Below are 23,912 nucleotides of genomic sequence, written 5' to 3'. Positions count from 1 at the left end.
GCCATTTCCAACCCTTTATTGGGGCTCTGTCAGCCCCAAATAAATATAATACATTAAACCCAGAGCTGAGGGAACCGTGCACCCCAGGAGGCGCCCCCCACAACCCCAGCCGGGCAAAATAAGTTAGCGGGGGGCCTGCCAAAGGCCAGGCCAGCTCCCTGGAGGGCAGGCGATGGCAGCTGGACTCGCACACGCTGGTCTAAAGTGCATCTTCTGTGTCTGTGGTCCCCGTGTCTGCGTGGCCCCTGGTCAGGCCACGGGAGGGGTGGGCGGAAGGCTCCCGGCGCTCACACCGTGCCAGCAGTGGCTACCGAGGCTCTATGTCCATCTGTCCCTTTGGGGGAACGGCTGCGTGTCCGGCATCCTCAGGAGAAACTGTCGTCGGGCTGTGGCTGGGAGTCAAAAGGAGGCTCTGGGACGGCAATGCCTTGATGCAGCTTCTCCAGCGAGAACTTCATCTGGGGGAGAGGTAGGTGGGTGAGTGTCGGCAGAGGTGACATCGCCCCATCCTGCCGCTGAGGAACCAGGAAGGTCGAGGGAGGCCATGTGCCCTGCCAAGGTCACCCCATAACAAGAGGCAGCCCGGCTGCGCCCAGTTGAACTTCTCACAGGCAGCAGATGGACGGGGCCCAGGTGGCCTGACTTCAAGTCCTGGCTCCCCTCCTTACTGGGTGACCTCGGGCCAGCCCCTCAGCCGTCCAGGTCCCTCGGCGGAAGTACGGTCAGTAACATCCCTGCTTCCCTGGCTTAGTTCAGGGATACTGGGGGGAGGGGGGGGGCGCCACCTAGGACCTGGCACCCAGGAAGCACTCAGTGCACATCAGCTAGCCTGTGCAACCTTGGGCGAGTCTGAATGCCTTGTTGCTCAGCGTCTCCATCTATGAGATGGAGGATGACAAGAGCATCCCTCACAGGCTGGCGTGAGGAGCAAGTCAGCTGGCCATTTTAGCACTTGGAACAGCCGGCCTCAACCAGCGTTGGCCGTTCACACTAATTTGTGAAGTCAACTCTGTGCCCTTGGCAGTTTGAGAGAGAGAGGAAAACAAGAATTTAACTCAGGGTCAGGGGGCCGGCCGTTCCGCTCTCTGAGCCATGAGGCCCCAGCCTCAATCCCCTCCCACTCCGTGCTGCATGGCCCTTCCCGGCCTGATCTCCCTCTGAGCGCCATTTCAGGGAGCAAGGAGGCCCCTGAAGGTGGCCCTCAGCACGATGGTCTACGGTGACCAGACGTGACCTTCACTGTCACCCACCAGGGTGGGCACCCAGCTGAGGCCAGCTGCTCCCCAGCTACTCATGCCCCTCCCCACCTTAGGCACTTCCCCCAGGGGCTGCCCTTTGTGCTGACCCACTACACATTTATTGAGCACCTACTGTGTACTGGGCCCTGGGCTCACAGCAAACACATTGTTTACAATGAGCTCGGCACTATTTAAATGTTACCTCGTTCAGTCCCTCAATAGTCCCTGAGATCACATCTACTGCTACCCCATTTACCCAGGAGGAAGCCAAGGCCCCAACGGTGAAGTCACTGCACAAGGTCCCACACCAGCATTTGAACCTGGCCATCTGAAAAGACGCTGCCTCTGAACGGCAGAGGTTGTCTGGGGCAACCCCTCCCGGAGATGATACCCCAGTAGCCTTGGGACAACCTCTCCCACCCTCAGGTGACCCCTCAGTCACCCCAAAGCGGGGGAGGGGTTCAGGGGCCAAGCCTTGCCTAACCAACCACTGGGAATGGTCAAGCATGGGCATGTGGCCCCAGCAGCCAGTGAGGGCAGGCTCTTTTTTTTTGCATGTCAGCCTGGAGCTGCAAGTACCACCTCAGTCATCCTGGGGGAGAGGATGCCCAAAACAAAGCCAATCCTGTGGGTAGACAGACAAGAGATGATATGAGACCAATTCTTACTAGTCTTGTGTGGCTGGATCTAGCCATGCCTGAAGTCAGACACCCTGAACTTTCTTCCCAGGATGAGAGCCAAGAAATTCTTTCTTCCATCCCACTGATTTTTCCAGCAATTCTGGGAGGTGGGGACTAGGAATGGCCTCCTCATTTTACAGAAGAGGAAACTGAGGCCCAGATGAACCTGCTGCCTCTCGCGATTTAAATGCAGGAGCCCGCAGCCCCAAAGCCGCACCTCGTCCAGGAGCTCCACGGAAGCCCGCAGGATCTGTCTCCACTTGTGCACCTCAACGCTGTGGAACTGCTTCTGCAGGGCCAGGATCTCCGCCCACTCTGTGGCTGTCTGGGGGAACTTGCTGTGGGGGATGCAGGACCTGAGTGGGGCCTCGGCCTCCCCAGACCTGCCCAAGCCCCCAATCCCTAGGGCTATCCACTCACCCCTTGGCCAGGGCCAAGCTGTGCCAGGTCTCGAAGGTGTGGGCCGTCCTCTCCAGGGACCAGAGGCGGTAAAAGAGGAGGACATTGAGGGCGATGAGGACGATCAGGCTGGGGGCAGGGGGCAGAGGTCAGGACTCAGGATACGGATGCTCCCCTCAGCTGGGCACCCGCACAACCACAGCCTGAAGGGGCACCAGGATTACCTCCCTTTTCGGAGGAGGAAGCTAAGACTCAGAGAGGGTAAGTGACATGCCTAGGGTCACACAGTCCACAAACAGCAAAGTCAGGGTTCCACCCCAGGCTTGTCTGATACTGGCGCCCTTCACTGCCACACCGGGCCACCTCCCTGGGAGAACCAGGGGCTTGGGGCAGGGAGAAGGGGCTGCACTGGGGGAGAGACATGAGGATGGGAAGGAGCCTACCTCACACAGATCCTGAGGAGGCAGGGAGGGGAGACAAAGAGATGAGAGCCGCCAGCCCGTCCTAGCCCCCCACCCTCCGGGCTCGGCAGCTCCGAGCAGAGCATGCAGCACAGCCTCTCACTGCCCCGCTGTTGTGGGGAAACTGAGGCTCAGAGAAGCTGAGTGTGGGGCGCATCTGACTCTCACCTCCCAGGGTCTGCTGGGAGCATGGATTTCACCTCCATCTCCTCAGCACGTCCTGCCCCCTGCGGCTCCAGGACCGCGTGCATGTCAGCCCCCCGGTCGAGCCCTTGGGGTGTCTCCACTCAGGAGTCCTCCACTTTCCCAGGAGGCCCTCCCTGACTGCCCGCCCGTCCACCCTGGAGGGAGCCCTCCCTGACCTTGCCAGCCCGGGCTGTCCCCTCTGCCTGTGCCTCCCCCATCACAGCCTCATCATCTGGTCTGCCGTCAGGTCTGCTCCCCTCAAGGCTGTTGGTCACTACTGTGTCCCTGGGGTCACCCAGCTTAGAGTTGGGCACAGAAAACACGAATGAAATGTGCAAATGACACTGCTTCTTCTCTGCCCCTCTCCTCGCTCACCGGATTCCACAGGCTTTGGGTGCCTGCTCCTCCAGGAAGCCCCCTGCCCCCGAGCAAAGTCAGGCCCCTCTGACCTTCCCGGCCTCCAGGGCTTCTGCCGTCCCAGCAGGAAACACTTGTCCATGACAAACCAAGCGTCCACACTGTGTGAGGAGCTCTGCCGGCAGGTGCCAAACACCATCTTATTTAATCCTCACTGTGAGGGGAGCCCAAGCTCCCACTTAAGCAAAGGCCCAGAGAGGCCGAGCTCTTGCCCAAGGTCACACAGACAAGGATGCAAATCCAGGCCCATCTGACCCCGAGGCCAGCCCCATACTCACACAACGCTGATGAGAACCAGGGCGCTGGGGATGCCTGCCCCGGGGCCCTGGTCCACGGACGGTTCCGAGAAGCGGGAGCTGAGGGAGCCTGCAGGAGAGCAACTCGGAGTCAGTCAGACTCTCCCGGGCTCCCCCGCCGAGCCCCGCTCCTCCTCCTGCCCTGCGCAGGCCTGGTGGGACGCACCTGAGGTGTGCATGCCAGCGCGAGCGCAGGGGTCCGGGTCTGGGTGCTGGGGTCCGTCGCCGTGGCCCCTCCAGCTCAGGGGCCGCTTGCGCCGCCGCAGGCCTGACAGCAGGCCCCGGGCATCCTTCCCGCCTTCCTCCAGGGCCAGCTTCTCGGCCTTGGCGAGCTCATGCTCTGCGGACACAGGAGAAAGCTCCGCGGGTCTGCACAGGGCCGGGCCCCGCCCCCCGCAGGCCCCGCCCCGACCCTACCCGGCCGGCCCCGCCCCTACCCAGGTGGCGGAAGTACTCTTCAATGCCGCTCCATGAGTTCTTCTCGATGAGAGATTTCACGAGGCTCCAGGGCTGCTTCCGGTAGCGGATCTCCGAGGACACTCTGGGGGGGGTATGGGGCAGAGGTCAGGCTCTGACGCCAGACTTGCTGCCCCATTGCCCAGGTGCTTCCCTTCCCTAATTCAGAGGCGGCCCCCTCTCACGCACAGACCAAACACACTCCCACCCCACGGCTTCCCTGTGATCCCTCCTTGCCTCGCACTCACCCCAAACGCTGGCCCGTCGGCCCCCTGTCCGCACCCTCTGCCTGGGCGAGTCTCCGGCCGCCCCCCGCCCCCGGCCCTCACCCCTTCCTCCTTGCTGCTGTGCCCCAGCTCCACGCAGCTCACACCGAGCTGCCCGCACCACATCCTGGTCAACGGCGGCTCCACACCGCAGGGTGTCCCTGAGCCCTCGGGACCGACACCTCTGCTCCTCTGCCCTGGCGGCAGCCGAGGGGGCGCTGCGGGCTCGGGCGGGGCTCACCGGAGGCGGGCCTTGTTCCGGGCCAGGCCCAGGATGCAGTAGCGGTGGGCCGTGTAGAAGTAGTCCTGGTACGGGATGCCCTGCGTCAGCACCTCCGAGTCCACCACGCAGCCGCCCGCCTGCGGGCCGCGCCGGAACAGCGTCTGCGAGAGGGAGCGGGAGGTCAGGGCCAGCCCCGCGCCGCACCCCACCCCCGGCCGGCCGCCGCCCCGCACACCTGTGTCTCCACCACCGAGGCGCTCTTGGGACCCAGCGGGTTGCTGATGGGGATGGTGTAGGTGAGTACCCGGCGCTGGTGGCACTTGCTGTCCCCGCTCCAGGGGCTCAAGGTCACGTCTAGGCGGGGAGGAGCAGAATGAGCAGACCGTTCTCCAGGCCTCTGCCCACCCACAGGCTGTAGGAGAGTCAGCCTTTCCAGAAGGTTCTAGTTCTCTGGGAACTTGCCCCCAAACCCCCACTCCTCTGTGTCCCCACTCGGGTGTCTGCCCACCTTCCCTCTGGACGCCTAAAACTTCAGATGTTGGTGATACTCAGAGCTGGGACCTCTCCCTTCCCCACACTTCTCAGCCCTCCTGGGCTCATCCACTGCTGCAGCCTCAGTTTCCCTCTCTGTACCAGCCCCGGCTTCCCACCGAGTCTCAGACCTGAGCTCCTGAACACACTGCCCTGGAAGTCCCGTGGAGCTCTCACACCCACCAGAACCCACACCAGCCCCAGCATCTCCTCCAACCTGCCCCTCCTCTAGGGGCCCGTCTCAGAGGTGGGCCCCACTTCCTCCAGCTTCCCCCCAAGCTCCGTGCCTCAGTCTCCACCTCTGCTCCAGGGGTAGCTTCCTAAAGCTAAGCCTGACCCTGTACCTTATCTGCCTAGAATACTCCATAGCTCCCGAGTACCCCCAGACAGAGTCTGAGTGCCTCAGTCTGATGTGCCAGTATCTCCAGGATATAAGCACAGTTTTGGGGGATTGTATATCCCCAAGGACAAGGCACAACTGACTCACTCTGTAGGATATTCTGCATGTTTCATCAATACAGAAAAAAGAGAGAAAAGCTACCACCTAGCTGGCCCCTCCCCTACTTGACTCTCTTTCGCAGCCTCCTGAGCTCCTGTGCTGGGCCCCTGGCCAGCCCTCTCACCTCACCTGGGGCTGGGGCTGCCCCTCCACACCTGGCTGCAGGGGCCCGGCCACAGGGATTTCTGCCACTGCCTGCCTCCAGCCTCAGGGCGTTTGCAGGGCCTGCTGGCCGCCTGGCTTCCTCTTCCCCCCCACCTGCTTTCCCTGACAGGCTCAACCTCACAGCCTTCCTGCAGCGTCCGGACACCCCTCGGACACTCGCACTCCCTCATGGGAGCATCTACACACTGACGTTCTCACTAGATCCTGGGGTTTGTCTGTCCTGGTCTCTGCACAAGCCTGAGAGTGGGCACTAAGCATGTGATCATTAACTCGTGTTCATTAACTGCTTACTGTAGGCTACTGTTCTGGGCACCTTGCTAATACAGACTTCTCTAGTTCCCAGGAGACAAGGCAGGTCCATCATCACACCCCCATTACACAGAAGAAGAAACTGAGGCAGAGAGCGGCTGGGAACCAGCCGAGGCCGCGCCGCTTGGGTCTCAGGACCCTCTTGTCCCTCCCCCACCCGCCACACCTAACCGGCACAGCAGGGCACCCCCATCTCCTGGCTGGCCCTCCACCCCCAACCCGGGTACCTGGCCCCTGACCTGTGAACTTGCACTGCTGCAGGAAGGCCTGCAGGAAGGGCGAGTCTGAGAAGAGCATCTGCTGCAGCCGCTCGGCGCCCACGTGGAAGACGGCGTTGATGAGGAGGCGGCCGGAGAGGTCGGGGAGCAGGGCGGCCAGATCCGCTGGCGGCAGAGAAAAGCAGTGGGTGACGCCACTTGCTGTCCTCCCTCCTCAGCCTGGGCCCTTGCTTCCCTCTGGGTGACCGCTCCTCCCCGCCCCCACACCCATCCTCCTGGACAGAGTGGACACTGGCACAGAGCACCACTCGACCCCCTCTGCCACAGGGATGGCTCGGGGGCACAGTGGGGGCGTGTGTCCCAGGCCCAGCTGATCAGAGCCACCGCGACCGGTTCAAGGCGGAGCACACACCTAGGCCAGCCAACTCCGGCCACAGGGTCACAGGGGGTCAGCCTTGCGGCTCTCGGTCGCAGGAATTGGTTCAGGGGTGTGTGCGTGACCCAGGTCCAGCCAATCAGCCACCGTGATTGGTTCAGGGGCAGGTGTGACGCAGGCCCAGCCAATCAGCCACCATGATGGTTTAGGGCTGGGCCTGTGCTCTAAGTTGGACCAATGGGAGCCCACCCTAAGCTCTTGGTGCAGCCCCCGGGAAAAGCGTGCTTTCTTCCCCTGGGGCAGAGCTGGGGCTCACTCTGCCCCACCAGAGTAGAAGCTACCTGAGGAGCAGCTTTCTCTGCGGAAAACGGGAATAATAATGAGAGCCAACACTTACTAACCAGCCCAAGCACTTTACCTGTACTAACTCACTTAACTCTCTTAACAACAACCCTGCGAGAGGGTATTCTTCCTGCTAACTCCATTTTTCAGATGAGGAAAATGAGGCTCAGAGAGGTTAAACGATCTGCCCAAGCTGCACAGCTGGGAAGCAGGGTGGCCGGGATTTGAACCCTGGCAACTGGCTTCCGAGTCTGGGCTCTGAGTCCCCCTCCCTGCTGCCTTCAGAGCAGAACTAAGCACAGGCAGACTTCTAACACCGCCTGCACGCCTCACCTGCCCACCTGCCGGACGTTTTAGTCCCGAGAGCCAGCAGACCCCAGGCTCAGGCCGCTCGGAGTGAGGCTTGTCACAGGTAAGGGAAGCGAACCGTGCGGGCGCCGCCTCACCTTCCTCCCCCGTGGACGAGGAGGAGTTACTTGTGTCTGTCAGCAGCTCGTCACTGGGCAGCAGGTCCAAAGGGCCCAGGGCGGTGGGCCCGTCAGGCGGGGTGGGCTCCGCGCTCAGGGGTTCAGCCACCGGGGTCACTGTCTGGCTGGAGGAGGCATCTGGCTGGCTGTCCGTCTGCTCCTCCTTGTCCTCCTCGACCTGCAGAGAAAGGCTTCATGCAGCCTCGTCCCACCTCTACCCCAGCCCGAGGGCCCCCACGTGTCCACATCGGCCAGAAGGACTCGCCACTGCAGGAGAAGCAATGCTGGAGGCCGTGTGGACGGAGGGCTCAGCCACGAGGGGCCCCTACAGGCCTGCCTTGGAGGCCTGGGCCAGAAGCTTTCTTACGCCTGTCCTGTCTGTCTGTCCGTCCTGTGCAGGCCTTGTCTGTCTCCTCGCTCATCCACCCTTCCTTCCCTCTCCTGCCTCTTCTGTCTCCCACCCTTTGCGTCTGTGTCCCCCCTTCTGCCTGTCTCTCTCTGTCCCTATTTTCCTTGCCCATCTTCCCAGCTCTGTCCGATCCCTCCCTCTGTCCCCTCCCTTACTCCTCCATCTGTCCCTCTGTCCATCCTCTCCCATGTCCCGCCCAATCTGTCTATCCGTCTCCCCGACACCACCCCCCGCCTTCCTTCCTCTGTCTCCTCCTGGCAGCACCCTCTCTCCCCTCCGCCCTCCTGCTCACCCCGTGGTCCGCATCGCTGCTGGCCCGGGAAAGGTTGGGGGTGAGGCGGCCACGGCGTAAACCCACGGGGCTCGCCTCCTGGCTGTGGTCCGCTGCCCCCGAGGGGGTGATGTCACTCAGGGCGATCACATCTCCCACGTCCTTGGGGGTCCTGCAGGGAAAGGGAGGCTGAGACCACTGTATCTTTGAGACCTCACACACCCACCTGACTCCACCCAGGACTCCAGGAGCCCCGCAGGCAGCCCCTCCTGTCTCCCCGACCCCAGGAACCAGCCGCTGACCTCCGACTCACCCCAGACCGTTCAGCTGCAAGGGGCAGACATAGTCCTCGTCCTCGCTGGTGAGGCCCAGCTCTGAGCCGTAACACTGGTGCACCAGGTGCCAGAGCTCGCGGGGACTCAGCGTCTGTGCGGGCAGCACGTGGGGTTGGCCTCCGCCTGGCTGAGGCCGGAGCCCTTCCCACCGGGACCCCGGGAGCCCTCAGCCTCGGCAGTTCGCCGGGTTCCCAGCAAGGGGCAGCACGGCCTCGCGTCCCAGCCCTGCCCACGGCCCCTGGATGGCCGAACCCCGGATGCCCCGCCCACCGCACCTGCCCCCCTAGGAGCCAGTCTGCTCCGGACTTCCCCTCGGGTCCTCACAACACTCCCGGAGCTCCAGGGTACCGTTCCCAGCGTTACAGAGAGGCTGTGGGGCCCAGGGAGGGGAAGTGATGAGCCCAAGGCCACACAGGTGACCAAGGGCAACTCCGAGTCAAACCCCGCCAGACTCCGGAGCCGGTGCTCCCACCCTCCTGCATCCTGCCCCGGCTATTTTCCCAGGTGTCCTCAGAGCCCTGGACCCTCAGCTACCCACGGCCACAGCGGCTGGATCACGACGAGAAACAGGAATAATAGTAACCACCACCGCAGCAGCAGCAGCAGCCATTCACTGAGCGTCACGGGGGGCCAGGCAAATCCCGACCCGCGGACCCGTGCCAACTCCCTGAGTCTTCAGAACAACTCTGTGAAGGAGCTGCCGATACTGTCACCAATTTAAGACAATGACGCTGAGGCTCAGCGATGCAGTAATGGCCCGAGGCCATCCATTAGGAAGTGGCAGTGCTGGGATGTGAGCCTGGGGGGCTGGGCTAGCACCCTGGGGCTAACCACTGGGCAACCCTTCCTCTTAAGAGCTGACATCACCGAGCTCTTACTCTGGGCTGGCCCTGCATGCTATGAAGTACGCACGGTCCCCATCTAACTGATGTGGTTCAGTGACTTGCCCCGGGGCCCTCAGGGCCTGAGTGTGGAACCCTCCTCTGCCCTCACCCTCCTTGGAGACTGTGACACCATGCGGTCCCTCTCTCAGGTTCCTGCTCCTGCCCGAGGACGGCTACAGCTGGGCTGCCCCGAGAGGACAGGACATGGCGCAGCACCACTGGAGGAGCGGGTGTGGGCCTTGCAAGGTGCTAGAGGCCAGCAGGAGCAGACACTGTGCAGTGCCTGCCCAGTATCTATCCACCCTCCCTCACTGCCAGCAGATCCCTGATTAGTTTGGGGTGAAAATCTTCCCCAGCCCCAAGGTTGAATTGTGACTGGTTTATACCAATTCATCTTTCCTTTGCCACATACCCAGCATCCTTTGCAACCAAAGGTGATCACGTGACCCAGTTCTAGCCAAAGAAATGTAAAGAGAAGTCAGCTAAAGGAGGCTTTCCCTCCCTGATAAAGGAAAGCTCACTTTCTATCCACCCCTTTCCTCCTTCATGTTTGGCATACTTATGTGAGGGTGTGACACCTGGAGCTGTGGCAGCTATCTTGCAACCATGAGGCGACAAACGTGGACAAAATATCAATAGGCAGAGGGGTGACCATGGGCAAGTCTACCCCTCCTGCCTCACTGGTGACATAAAGGAACTAACCACACCACCTCGGAGGGTGGCTGTGAAGGACAAATGCAGGAGGTAACTCAGGGAATGCTCAGAACATGGCCTGGCACCCCACCACCTTCTGTGATTATCAGGATCTGCTTGCTTAAACCATCGTGTGGCTGGGTTTTCATTCCCTGCAAGTGAACGCACCCTGTATGAACCCTGTCCCACCGCGGGTATGCCCGGAGGGCCACTCACGGCGGGCGCTGCAGACCGCAGACCATGAGTGAGGTCATCAAATCTAAAGTCCCTACTCAAAGCCTCCGGGCGAGACACAGCTCAAAGCCAAGTCACGTGGGGCTAGAAAGACAACCAGGGCCTGCGCCGTCCGCTGTAACAGCGCCAGCAACAACTCCATTTTACTTAGTGTCCAGGCCAGTGTGGACCAGAGGTTCTCGGTGTGGTCCGAGGACTCCCGGGGGTCCCCTAGGCCCCTTCAAGGGTCCATGAGCTCAAGCCCCCCTTCCTCAGTATGATGAGCGTTCCTGGCAGCCTAAGACGTTACCCGCCGTTCCCAACATTACTCTCATGAGTGAGCACTGGAGTTTCCCAGAGGCCCTGTGACCCGGGATGCTGTCACTCTGCCGGCTAATGCGCGGTGTCCCTGTGTTTAAAGATGGCCCCGTTTCCACTTCCAATACAGTAAATGTTGGTAGGTATCACCCACTTCCGCAAAAGCTCTCTGGAGTCTACAATCACTGTAAAGAGTGCAAAGGGTTCCTGAGGCTGCAGTGTGAGAGGCACTGGTAGTGTCTACACTGCACACTATGGCTTCCTGTCGAATTCCAACTACGTCCAAGGTTTACCCCTGTCAGACACATGAACATTTTTTTGTCCTGAAACATATGAATGGTCACATTAACTGAGAAGCACACGTGGCCACTTAAGTTTAAATTAATTAAAATGAAATGAAACTAAGAATGCAGATCCTCAGTCCTACCAGCCACTTTTCAAGAGGCCAACAGGCACACGTGGCCAGTGGCCACTGTGGAGGCCGGCACGGAGAGGACACTTCCACTGCAGCAGAGACACTGACACAGACTCTAAACCACCATGTTGGCTCAGGTCAGATTTTGCCGCCACAAATACAATAAAACCTCCTCATTTTCAGAGCATTCTGGATTTGCAGATGGTAAATGAGGGCCATGGATGTGCCTTTCTCGTGGGTCTGGAGCTGGAGCCCGGGGCGGCCCCCAGCGGGGCCTACACAGGAAGCTGCAGATGCACTGGGCCTGCTGCCCATGGAGAAGAGCTGGGGGTGCCCCAGTTCCCTGAGTTCTGGCCCCACGGTCCCCCAGCCCCCAGCCCCCTGCCCAGGCCCACCTTTTCAAGTAGTGCATTCTGCCAGAGGCGGAAGATGAGGAGGAAGCAGCGGTCCCGGGCCCCGAAGGAGGTGAAGAAATGCTGCAGGAGACAGAGGGCTGTGAGCGCAGGGAGGGAGCGGCCCGAGGGCAGGGAAGCTCCACCTACCCACACCTGGTCCCAGTCTCCAGCCTCCTGTATCCGTTCATCCATTCCTCCATTCCCTCCACAAATCTTTATTCTGTGCCCACCCGCCACTGGACGATGCTGGAGTGACCGCAAAGAGGACACTGCCTTGGCCCTGTCCCCAAAGCTCACAGTCCAGGGTAGGAGACAGGCACATCTCCAGACAAGGCAGCCCACGGGGTTGGGCTGAGAGGGGAGCCACCCAGGGCACTTTCCCAGTCTCCTTTGCCAGCTAGGGATGGCCAACTGGCCCATTCTGGGCCAAGAAAACACAAAGGGAAGTCTGCTGGGAAGTCTTGCCCCCATCCCCCTTCCTTCCCGTCGGGGCCGCTGGTGTGAGCTGCCATCTTAGAACTGTGAGGCAACAATCCCGGGGACAGAACGGAGGGTCAGGGAAGGCGTCCAAGGGGAGGGGACATCTGAGGTGACGGAGGGAAGAAGTTCACTATTACTGCTATCCCTGAGAGGCTGTGTGAGAGAGAAGACAGACTGCAGGGACCAACACAGGAGGCTGATGGAGGGAGCCAGGTCAGAGGCGATGGGAGCCCGGGCTGGGCAAGGGCTGGGGGAGTGAAGAGAAAGCGACAGGTCCGCAAGGAGCTCAGGGGGGGCAGAATAAACAGGGCTCTGAGGGGGGAGCCCACCAGGACCAGGGGCCACGCGGCCATCAGCAGTCCTCGGGCCCACCTTCTCGCTCTCGGTGCAGATCTGGATGGCGTTGGGGATCAGCTTGGCCGTCTTCTCCTTCTTCAGACACGTCACTTCCTTCAGCTGGATGGAAATCTGAGGACGAGAGGTGGGTCAGCGGGGCTGGGGCCAGGGCCAGGGCCCGCCTGGGCCCTCCCCGCGCCCCGCCGGCTCACCGTCGTCTCCCAGCGGAAGATGTTGCTGTAGAAACAGATCCAGTTCTCGGAGAGATAGAGGCGGCCCTGGAGGAGGATGTCACGCTGCAAGGCACAGGAGTAATCTGAGGCGGCCGGGGAGGGAGAGAGGGCAGACACCGAGTCACACGGCGGCCGGGCCGGCCTGTGGCGGGGCGGGGGTCAGAGGGCAGAGCAGGGCACTCGGGGCAGCTCCAGGGATGGGCCTGGGGCGCAGGACTCACCCACGATGAGGCGCTCGGCTTCAGGGAGCTTGCTGAACAGCTTCCGGAAGTCCTCGTTCCGCTGCTTGTAGGTGGGGCTCAGCATCTGGGGGCAGCACGGGAGGTGAGGACCCCAAGGGGGGGTCCACATCCCTAATTCTGCCCCACAGAGCTCCCAGGGCCCCTCAGTCTCCTCAGCCCCAGACAGGGTCTCCGAGGCCTCAGTGTCTACTCCCTTCTGGCTCCCACTGGGCCTACCACAAGCATAACCAGGACAAAAGGCCACTTATTGATTTCTACATAAGCCAGGCTCTAGGCCAAATACCCACCAGCTGACTCTCAGTGAGGTTCCCTTCAGCCTTGTAAGGTTGGGACTGTTTCCCAAGAAGAGAGAGAGGCCCAGAGAGGTTAAGCGACTCACTCAAGGGCACACAGCACAACTAGCAGCATAGGATGTGACCTTAGGTCTGCTGAAGCTGGCACCCCTCCCTTGACCGCTGCAGCCTGGGGCCCCTGGCCCAGCACCGGCCCTCTCCCTCTCAGCCCTCCAGCAAGCCCCGCCGTCCAGACTTACACTGTACCAGCTCTGCATCTTCTGCAAGAGAATGGAGTGAAGTCAGAACAAGTTCTGGATCCCCTGCCCTCCGCCCCCCCACCCCCACCTCCGGCTCCTCTTCCTACCCCACACCCCCGATGGGGGCTTGCACCAACCTTGCTGTTGCGGATGAAGTTCCGGCTGCCGAGGCTCTGGGTGCTGGGTGTCCCAGGCACCCCGCCCTTCTCCGAGGAGCTGTCTGACCCCTTCTCCACCATGGTGCCCGGTTCTGGCTCCGGCGGGGCTCGGCTTGTGGGCAAGAGCTGCAGCCGCTTGCGGAGAGATGGGGAGCTGCTCGGCGTGCTCCGGCCAGAGTGGGGCGTGGTGCTGGGGGGAGGCGGGCATTGCGGGGAGATCAGGCTGGGGTGCGGGGACACGCCTACTCGGGAAGGCCCGCCCCCAAGCCCACCGACCCCACTTCGACCCCACTTCCGGCCCTGCTCTCGCCCCGCAGACACTTCCCCTGTGACCCGGGGCGACGAGCGCGGCCTGGGCTGGTGGTTTGCAGTCAGTGCACAGAATGTGCTTCGAATGGAGCCCGCGGAGGACGCCTGCTGTCTTCTGAGTTCACTTATCAGTTCGCTCTCACAAGCGGTTCTTAGGCGGCCACTTCCCACTCAGCTGCTTGAGCTAAAAACCTAAGCATCTTCTTCATTTCTTTCTTTTCCTCACTCTTAACTTCTAAGCTGTTAGCAAGTCCCACCTGCTCCACATCCCAAATCTATTTCCATTGTTGCTACTACACCCACTTCCCCTGCTCCACTGCGCCACCAGGGCCGGCCTCCATCCTCTGCTTCCGGGACCATCACAGCAGCCTCCTCCCTGTCTCCCTGCTCTGTCCCCGCCCCCTGCAGTCTGCTCCCCACAGGAGCCAGGAGCCACCGGTGAACCTGAGTCAGGTCAGGGTCCTCCGGGCTCAGAGCCTCCCCTGGCTGCACTCAGGCTGGGTAAAAGCGAAGTCCTCACCTCGGCGCCCAAGGCCCCCGTGCCCCCTCTGACCTCACGTTCTCCCTCTCCCTGTCACTGTCTCCCCTCCAGCCATCCCAGCCTCTTTTGCTCCTCAAGCTCACCAACTGCACTCCTGTCCCAGGCCCTCTGCCCGGATGTCCTTTCACAGCCCCAGCATGACGGCTCCATCTCATTCCGCTCGAACGCTCCTCCTCCCCTGGTCCCCCAGCCGGCAGGAGCCCCCAGCCCCAGTCCCGCCTCACACCTTCTCCACTCATCCTGGTCACTTATTCAGTTTGTTTACTGTCTGCCCCAGACCCTGAACTTGAGGAGGTCCTGGCTGCCCCTGTTCTCAGCACCCAACACTGCACCCGGCGCACAGTGAACCCTCTGTAAACACTGGTGACCACATGGACAACCCGTGCACTGGCCGGGGCTGGGAGCAGCAGCGGCCACCAGACAAGGCTCCTGCCTGGGGGAACCAAGCTCCTGGTGGGAGGCAGAGAGGAACCAACAGAACTCCCACAGGGCTGAGTAACAGGAAGCGTAACAGGCCGTGGGGTAAGCACCAGAGTCACTGCTGACTTCGTACCAGGAGCTACGGCAAGCTCTCCTAGTGATAACTTTATTATTCCTTACGCAGCCCTGTGCATCTGAGACTATGACCATCCCTACCTTACAGAGGAGGAAACTGAGGCGCAAGGCCACGAGCCACTTGTCCAGTCTGCACGGCTGGTTTAATTCTGGGCAGGACTCCAGCCTGGGGGCCATGACCTCCTCCGGGTAGAGGTGGCAGTCCCTCAGACTTCTCTCTCCTGCCTCCAGGCTTGAGCACATGCTGTGCCCTCGGTCCAGACTGGCCTTTCTCTTCTCTGCCTAGCAAATTCTCAGGCATCCTTTGAGCCTCTTGCTCGCACACTGCCTCCCTCCTGGATGCTGCCTCCCCTTCATGGGTGCCCATAGGCCCCCCACAGCTCTCAGCCTCTCCCTAACTATTTGGCCTCGGCTACCCCATCCAGACCCGACGGCTCTGGGCTGTCACTGTCTGATGACAACTCCATTTCCCCCACAGGTCTGTGAGCTCCCTGGTGGCACGCCTTGGTGTTGTCTTGGTCACCGCTCTGTCCCCAGCATTGCTCAGGATGGTGCCCAGGGTAGGCATTAAGGTCATAATTGTGAAATAAATTTGTGGAATACAATAAATAAATGAAATAGATGGTGACCAGGGCCTCCACCACTCCCCCTGGACTCTGGAAACTGCCTTCTCCCCGGTCCCCCCGGCTCCGTCCCTGTCCCCCTCAGTCTGTCTGCTCCCCACACGCAGCCAGGAGCCTGGACCTCGAGTCAGGCTGGGCCCCCCCGGTGACCGGCGCTCCCTCCAGGGAGAAGCCCAGGGCTGGACCCTCCATGGCCCCTTGCTCACCGGCCCCAGCTCCTGCCTTGGCCATGCCCTCTGCCCAAGTGCACTTCCTCCCAGAAGTCCGCAGGGTTTCCTGGCCTCCTTCAGGGCCCTGCTCAATGGACACTTCTCCCAGACGCCTCCCCTTACCTCCCATTTAAACCACGAGGCCCACCCTCCAGACCCCCCCCACACCTGCTTCCTCCGCACTCCCCCCACCCAACCGTCTCTGGGCTCTCCTTGCTCATCCTCCACACCAGGGGGTGAGCTCCACAGGGAAGGGGGTTTGTTCCCCGCTGCATCCCCACAGCCGAGACCAGGGCCTGGCGCACAGTGGGTGCTCTGTGAGCATCTGCTCTTGCGGACTGAATGAATGACTGATGCCCCCCGCCGCCCTTCAGAGAACTTGGATTCAACCAGGCCTGTGACCTGCTGGACCCTGAGACTCCATTCAGCCACTTCCTCCCTGTGTGACCTTAGGCAAGCGTCTAAACCCGTCTATGCCTGTTTCTTCTTGAGCATAAAGGAGTCGCAGGGCTGTCTGCAGCGGAAGGTGACGGAGACACACAGAGCCAGCACACGGGAGGCATTCGGGCTGCAGAAGGGGGGCCAGAGGGAAAGGGAGCACCCGGCCTGGCGCACTGTGTCCATGTCGCGACGCTGACCCCGACAGGTACCATGCAGACACCTCAGCCTGGCGTTTGGGGCCCAAACTGACCCTAAACACCAGTCAGTCACCTCTAAGGTGCACTGAGCACCTGCCCTGCAGAAGCGAGCCACACAGACACCAGCCCCATCTGCGGGGACCCGCCACTCCGGGTAGATGGAGATAATCAGTGAGAAAACACGTCAGTGAGGACGGTGATCTCAGGACTGGCCGGGCCGAAAGCTGTTCACCCGGCAGCACTTGCAGCCCCCAGAAGTTGTCAGAAACGCAGATTCCAGGCCCCCTGCAGACCTCCGGAATCAGCCCCTGGGGGTGGGCCCAGGAGGTTCCAATGCAAGGTCAAGTTTGAGGACCACCGACATAAAGGATGGGCTGGGTGGGTGGGCGGCAGGCAGAGCACACCTGAGCTGAAGCCCAAGGACAGTACAGATCTGGCAAAGTGGGGGGGTGAGACTGGCAGGAACAGCAAGTTCAGGGAGAAGACTGAACGTGGCGGGTCTGAGGAGGAGTGAGGTGGCCAGTGGGCCTGAGGAAGGAGGGGAGGAGGGCACAGGCCCAATGCAGGCCCTGGGGGCCCTGGCCAGGTTTCTGGGCTCCAGCCTGAAAGCACTGGTGAGCTACGGAAGGGTTCTGAGGGAGGGGTGACACATCCTCACCTGCCTCAACTTCCAGCCTGAAATGCAGACCCCTCCTCCGCCTGTCCCACTTCCTGCAGCCGCGGGCCTGGGGCGGGCACCCAGGGACAGGGCCGGCACACAGCCGGGGGGGGGGGGGGGGGGGGGGGCGGCAGCCGCACCCCCAGCTCTTGCTCCCTGGCAGGATGAAGAGGAAGTGCTGGAGGGCAGGCACAGCCCCAAGGCTGCCCAGGCAGGCAGGCCACTGCGGCAGAGGACAGGAGGAAGGGAGGAGCCCACACAGCCGCGGGACCGTTATGGGGAGGCGGGGACCCGGAAGAGAATGGGGTTTCACCACTGCAGACACCTCACCTCCGGCTTTCTGGGCCCCAAGAGGCCCAGAGGTGCCTCTCGGCAGAGCCGGGCAGATGTGTACACAGGTGTGCATAAAAGGGAAACTCGGTGTGGGTCACACACACCAATGTCACAGGCAAATGGAGGTCCCCACAGTTGCAACAAGTCTCCCCCAGCCTCCCCCCTCCACCCACACACACGTAGCAGTCATATCACATGTATGTTACAGTCACACGTGCAGCTGCAGAGGGTCACAGAAAACCACAGAAAGTCCCAGATAGATCACATTCACACTTACAGTCACAAGACAGTCTCAGGGAAGAACGAAAAACAAATAACATTCCCACGGCTACGGAGAGCCACCCAGTGAAAGAAGAACCGCGGGGACCCCAGCAAACACATGCACAACCCAGGTAATATGGTCACACGGTCGACTCGGCTCTCCTGGTGTCACCATATGGCCGGGAAGACAAAGCAACAGCCTGTGCTAACGTGGAAGGGATGCAGGTATCGGCTGCTGTCGCTGACAGAGAACCAGGACACTCACATGGCGCGTGATGGACTCGGGGAAAAAAACAGCCCAAGGGGGTGTGGACACATCTCGACAACACAGAGGCCAGGAACTGAAATAATGCACAGGAGGTGCTGTATACATTGTGACAGGGGAACTCTATCAGTTATCATTGCTGCTGCAGAGCCAAGGGTACAGTCAAGGTCTCCGGAGGGAGGGTCCCAGGCCCGCCAAGAACCACAAGGGGTCTCTCTCTCTTGCTCTTCACACACACAAAGCCCAGAGGGTCCCAGCTGCAAACACGGAAGCCCAGGCACACACAATAATGTCACAATTGGACACACAGTGGAACTTCCACACAAAAATGGAATCGAAGGCAAACGACTGGCACCATCCCAAAAGGTCTCAGTCATTCACGCTGAGCCCCCGACACACAACAGTGCAACACACGAGCACACGCAGATAACCTACATGTGCACACATAGCTAACAGGTTCAGAGGTAAATTACAGGCACGCACGGAGGCACAGGGTCATGGCGGCAGACGCGGAGCCCCAGACATATGGACACACACTAAAGTCCCGGCTGGACACACAGGCAACTTACAGTGACACCTGGAGTCACAGATGCAGAGGTAAATTACACACACACGCACACACAGAGGCAAGGACGACCACAGCTGCCCGCACACTAGGAGCTCCGGACACGCGTACACACTTCCAAGACTCCGGACTCATAACGGATAACGCAGCGGGCCCAGGCGGGGGCAGGAGGTCGACTCGGCGCCCACGAACCCCCAGGGTCTCCAGCTCGCGGTCCGCCGGGCTCGCACAGGCCCCCAGCCGCAGCAGCCCCCCGCCCCGCGCAACCGAGGGCGGCGGGAGGGGGCCCGGCCCGGGAGGGCTGCTCCGGCCTGCCCGGCCCGCGGCCTGCTGGGCTCGACTCCGCCCGGCCTCCACCCCGGCCCGAAGGCCGGCTCAGCCGCGCGCCCACCCTCGCCTCCCGGGCGGGGCGAGCCAGGCCGGGCCTCCCCGCGGGATGCGCCAGGCCCCGCAGGGACGAGTCGGCCCCGTCGGCGATCGGCGCCCCCGTGCCCGCCGCCCCCCCGGCCGCCCCACGTGCACAGCCCCCAGCCCCGGCCCGTGCCTTACTCGAACATGGATGCGGCGCGGAGGGCGCGCCCGGCCGAGCGGGGCTGGGTTGACCGGCGTCCCCGCAGGGCCCCCGCCTCGCCTCCCGCGGCGCCGCCCCCCGGCCCCGCCGCCGCACAAAGGCCGGAGCCGCCGGAGCCGCCGGAGCCGCCGCGGCGTCAGCACCCTCCGCGCCCGCCCCCCGCGTCACGGCGCCGCGGGGAGGGAGGGATGGAAGAGAGGGGAGGGGAGAGGAGGGGAGAAGAGGGGAGGGGAGGGAGGGGGAGGAATGGCGGAGGGGGGGGGAGGGGAGGGGAGGGGAGAGGGGAGGGGGGAGGGGAGGGGAGGGAAGAGGGGAGGGGGAGGGGAGGGGGGAGGGGAGGGAAGAGGGGAGGGGGAGGGGAGGGGGGAGGGGAGGGGCGAGGACCGGGCGGCCCCGAGGGAGAGGAGACGGGAGCAGAATTAGAGATGAGGGCGCAGGGGAGGAGGGGCTGGACCGAGAAATCCAGAGGGGGCGGCTGGCACGCCGGAGAGGCCCGCAGAAAGAGAGAGAGAGAGAGAGAGAGAGAGAGAGAGAGGGAGGGAGAAATGACCGCGGGAAAGGGGAAGACAGAAAGAGAAAGAGAGACAGTCTCAATTAAAACAACACTGCGCCACGGCGGCTCCTGGGCACGGGCTGCGGCCCTCTCCCTGGTACCGCAAAGGGGGCCTCAGCTCCGAGAGCGGCCCGCCCTCCCGGGGCGACCCTGAGAGCGGGGCGGAGCTGGGGGTGATGGAGATTCCGGGAAGCCGATGGAGGTGTCTGGCTGTGTTACCGGAGGAACCTCGGCCGGCGGGAAGGGGAAGCAGGTGGGGCCCGGAGGCCGCCCAGTCTCTGAGCCCCTGTTGGCCCCAGGAGTCCCTCGCTCTCTGGGGCCCCAGTCCCTGTCAGCCAGACCAAGTTAGCATGCAGCCTCCCCGGCGCTTGTGTGTCCTGTGATCTTGGGGAGATGACCCCCGTGCTGGGGCGCTCACGAATTCTGGTGAGGGCTTTCGCACGGGACAGCGGGGCAGGGGGAAACCTGGCCTCAAAGAGGAGAAGTGAGTGGTCAGGAGGTCACCCAGTGGGTAGGCTGCAGAGCTGGGTGCAACCGTGCTCTGCCACCATCACCTACGCCTGCCTCTGCAGGGGCTGCCTGGATCTGCTGGTGTCCTGGACTCCTCGCCCGAGTCCCTCCTCAAGGCTCCTGGCCAGAGGAACCCTGCACGGACCTGCTCCGCACCCCTCCCCAGATGGGCTGTTCCTACATCTTGAAGAACTCCATCCCCAGCCCCCTGCCCACCCTTACACCCCCTCCCTCCGAAAAACCCACTGCACTTCTCCATTTTGGCAGATGGCAGGCCCCAAACTTCAGTCTTTCTTGACCCCTCTCTTTCCCTCACAGGCACATCCAGTCTCTCCGCAAACCCCGTGGGCTCCACCCACAGCATCTATCCAGAATCTAATCTCTTCTCCCCACTGCCCCACCCTGGCCCGGCCTCCATCCTCTGCCTCCTGGACCATCACAGCAGCCTCCTCCCTGTCTCCCTGCTCCGTCCTGCCCGCTGAAGTCTGCTCCCCACAGCAGCCAGGAGCCCCCTGTGAACCCAGTCAGGTCATGGCCCTCCTGGCTCAGAGCCCTCCCCTGGCTGCACCTCCCTCCTTGTAAAACCAAAGTCCTTACCTTGGTGCCCAGGGCCCCACTCTGACTTCTCCCCTGTCTGTCTCACCCTTGCTCAGTCCCTCGGGCCACCAGCCTCCCTGCTGTTCCTCTGACTCCTGTTCCAGGCACATTCCTGCCCCAGGGCCTTTGCACTTGTTACCTCTGCATGGAAGCTCTTCCCCCAGTTCTTGCCCTGACTGCCTCTCTCCTTGAGACCTCAGAGAGGTCCTCCTTCCATGACCTCCCTCTGTCTCACTGCTTGCTTTATATTTCTCTTTGCCTGTTTCTTCTTTTGAAATACTTCTAAATTTTTAATTAGAGAATATTGATTTCAAACAGGAAAAAAATATAATGGTCATCTATGTCCCCACGACCCGTATATAATAGCTGTGGACATTTTTGCTTCGGATCTTTTTTCTTTCTTTCTTTCTTTTTTTAAAGAAATAAACTACGACAGTTACAGCCAGCTCCCCATCCGTCCTTTCTCTGCCTCTGCCCCCCAAGAGACCCACAGCCCTGCAGTTCGCGTGTTTTTCCTGTGCAGGTTTCTTTCCTTTTTCTACATCAGGATGTATCCATCAACAACAATAGTCTATTTTTCAATGTCCTTTAAAAAGATACACCAAGAGATAGACAATTAGGCTCCTGCTGTTTGGTTTTGCGACCTGCTTTCCCCACAGTCACTGTTTCGGAGATTTCTCCGCGGTGGTACCAGAACTCTGCTTCACAGACTTATCTGGATCATTGTGGGAAGGCACGGCAATGGATATTTCTATTCAGGGCCACCACGGTCCTTTCCCCTGTAGCCTTGAACCTCCCAGTTCCTGTCTCCTTGTGCCAGAGGCTGTGTTTCTTTGCAGAAGTTTTGTTTAAACTTTTTTTGTTGTTTTTTTTGCCCGTGAGCTGCGGCAGGAAATAGCTTTCAGATCGGCCTCCGGTACAACACTTAGGAATACATGCAACGTCACAGAAGTTTCCAGAAACCACACTTACTCACCTGCCTCACACACTGTTATTTTCCTTTCTATCCTAGTTCTGTTTGGGAAAAAGTGCCGATTGCCATGTACCAGGTTGTTTTCATGGCCCTGAAAGGGGTCACGACCCACAGTTTGAAAAACACAGGGTGGGTGTGGGGCTGGCCCCCTCCAGCCTCCCGGGCCCTGCTCAGCTGAGCGCTGAGGCTGTTATCCCACTGCAGAGTCCCAGCTGCCTGTTTTGGTTCGTGCATCAATTTCACAGCTTCCAGTCTGACCCTGTTCAGCTGAGGCCACATTCTGACTGACCAGCAGCTCCCCACCTGCACAGTGACAGCCACAGGGAACCCCCCTCCAGCATGAGTCTCTGGAGAGGGAGACCCATTCCCACCCCACTGCCTGGGTCTGACCTGTCCTGGGGCAGGCTCTCCAGGTCTGGGGTCCTCAGCAGCTGCAGGCGCCCGGGGGTCGGGCTTCCGGGGGGTGACTCCCCATCACTACATGGCGTTATCTGAATGGAGGGCACTCCCAGGAGTCTCCAGGCCTCAGGGGCCAGGCCCTCGGCACTGCCACCTTGTGGCTGCTGGCTCTGCCACTTGGCTGGGGGTACAGGTGAGTCCTGGGCACCGTCCTGGGTCAGTGGGGGTGCCCAAGGCAGCAGGGGCAGGAGCTCAGCCATGGGGAGGGCTCTGCCTGCCCAGCTGGAGGCCTTGGACGGCAGCAAGGTCTCTGGAGGAGAGAAAAGAGAGGTGAAAGGGCAGCTCCTTCCACACCCTGCCCCTCACCACCTCCTCCTGCTGCTCCACCAAGAAGAGAGGAGCTGAGGTGCAGAGCACAGGGTGCAGCTCAGAGCGGTCCGGGTGGGGTTCCCACCTCAGCCAGTGTCTTCCCTTCATGACCCTGAGCCTCAGTTTCCTCTTCTGGACACGGGAGAGCCTGATGCCGATGTCCTAGGGGGCAGGGCAGTGTCCCAGAGCTCTGACACGTGGAGCGCTGCCTGGGCCGCGCTCAGCCAGTGGGCAGTGAGTCAGTTCAAGCCCCCAGGCTGGGGTCACTTCCTCTGAGCACTCGCCAAGGGTAGGCCTGGGTTTCCATACGCCACCCAGGCGCCCCTCACACCCCAGCCAGGAAGCAGCCAGGCCGAGGTGGGCCCCAGAGGTCTCCACCCGGGCAACGGCTGATGGAGCGGAAGAGAGAGGCCGAGCCCAGGCTTTCCCTTCCCTGTTGGCTCAGCAGTCGCCCCTCCCTAGACAAACAGAGGGAGGGTGGCCGGAGGCCTCCCCAGCTGGGACGCAGCCAGGCGGGTCCCGCCTGTGGCAGCGTGATAGCAGAGGCCGCCTGGTCTGGGGAGACCAGATGGGTAACTGTCTGTCCTCACAGCAGAGCACAGCAAGGGCTCTCTGGCGTCCTGCTGCCGGGGGAATAGGGAAGGAGGACCTGTGGGGCCCAGTGATGGTCCCCTGGCTTGGGGAAGACCCTGACCCTTACAGGCTAGGCCTGGACCCTGGGGTCCTCCCAGGCACCCCAATACCCCTACCTTATGGCTTCCTCCTCCTCTGTCTTCACAGGGTTTGGACATCCAGGGTCAGGGCTGGACAGCAGGCCCCTCCCTCCCCCCGGGAGTCCTGGCTGCGCCCGAGAGTCATGACCTTGCCGGCAGGAATAGCGTGTCTGTGACTGGCTGGAGTCGTGTTCCCCTCTGGCCAGCTGTTCCTGGGAGAGAGGGCAGGCTGGGGGTGGGGGCGCTCCTACCATGGAGGAGGCTGAGGTCTGCGCCTCGTCCTTCCCTCTTGACTACCCTGTTGGGGAAGGGGCTGTCCTCACCTGGGCCTCTACTGGTCCATCACTCCTGTTGGCCGGCAGCCAGCCACCACATAGCTTCAGTCCCCTCTGGTCCCCAGAACTGCTCCTCCGAGCCCAGGGACCACCCCCAGGTGTCCGGGTCTGAGACACCTTCCAGTGCTCATCTGCCTGCCTGCTCTTAGAAGCCAGATGCTGGGAGACCTCTCCTCCTTCTGGGAGGTTCTCTCGGCCCTGAGATGCCCCAGTCTCTGGCTCTCCTCCCACCCTCTGACTGCACCATCTCGCTCCTGTGCGCAGCTCCATCTCCCCCACCTGGTCTGTAGACGCTGCTATTCCCAATGGCTTAGGTCTGGGCACTTTTCTCTTATTTCTCCATTTTTACTACATAATAATTGACACAGACTAAAGGATGTCTGTATCGTGGGTGTGAATTACAAAGTATAACAATAAAACAAACTTGTAACCTCCCCACCCCCAATGTGAGAACCAACACATACAGGCAAGTGCCCTCTGACTGCCTTAGGG

General features: G+C 61.4%; 1 protein-coding gene across 3 annotated transcripts; it reads right to left on the bottom strand.

Annotated features, from left to right (window-relative positions):
* GRAMD1A (GRAM domain containing 1A) lies at positions 1-23,263 on the bottom strand. 3 transcript variants are annotated; one of them, XM_044759349.2, is made up of 20 exons: positions 23,122-23,263; positions 21,995-22,313; positions 13,423-13,633; positions 13,286-13,306; positions 12,733-12,817; positions 12,491-12,594; positions 12,315-12,410; positions 11,463-11,543; positions 8,523-8,635; positions 8,231-8,381; positions 7,509-7,707; positions 6,366-6,509; positions 4,858-4,976; positions 4,641-4,783; positions 4,115-4,218; positions 3,844-4,017; positions 3,660-3,747; positions 2,339-2,446; positions 2,136-2,256; positions 1-458 (listed from the first exon to the last, which is right to left on the bottom strand). In XM_044759349.2, the coding sequence occupies exons 2-20, from the start codon at positions 22,261-22,263 to the stop codon at positions 366-368; spliced, it is 2,424 nt and encodes an 807-aa protein (XP_044615284.2). In that variant the 5' UTR covers positions 22,264-22,313; positions 23,122-23,263; the 3' UTR covers positions 1-365. The 3 variants fall into 3 exon arrangements, with proteins under 3 accessions (XP_044615284.2, XP_070354450.1, XP_044615288.2); XM_070498349.1 differs by lacking the exon at positions 23,122-23,263 and adding an exon at positions 22,458-22,759; XM_044759353.2 differs by lacking the exons at positions 21,995-22,313; positions 23,122-23,263 and adding an exon at positions 18,950-19,101.
* Positions 23,264-23,912: the final 649 nt, after the last annotated feature.

This window comes from Equus asinus, chromosome 26 (assembly GCF_041296235.1).
Source record: "Equus asinus isolate D_3611 breed Donkey chromosome 26, EquAss-T2T_v2, whole genome shotgun sequence".
Classification (NCBI taxonomy): domain Eukaryota; kingdom Metazoa; phylum Chordata; class Mammalia; order Perissodactyla; family Equidae; genus Equus; species Equus asinus.
The sequence above is the reverse complement of the archived record's forward strand: the minus strand, read 5'-3'. Positions and strand labels throughout refer to the sequence as shown.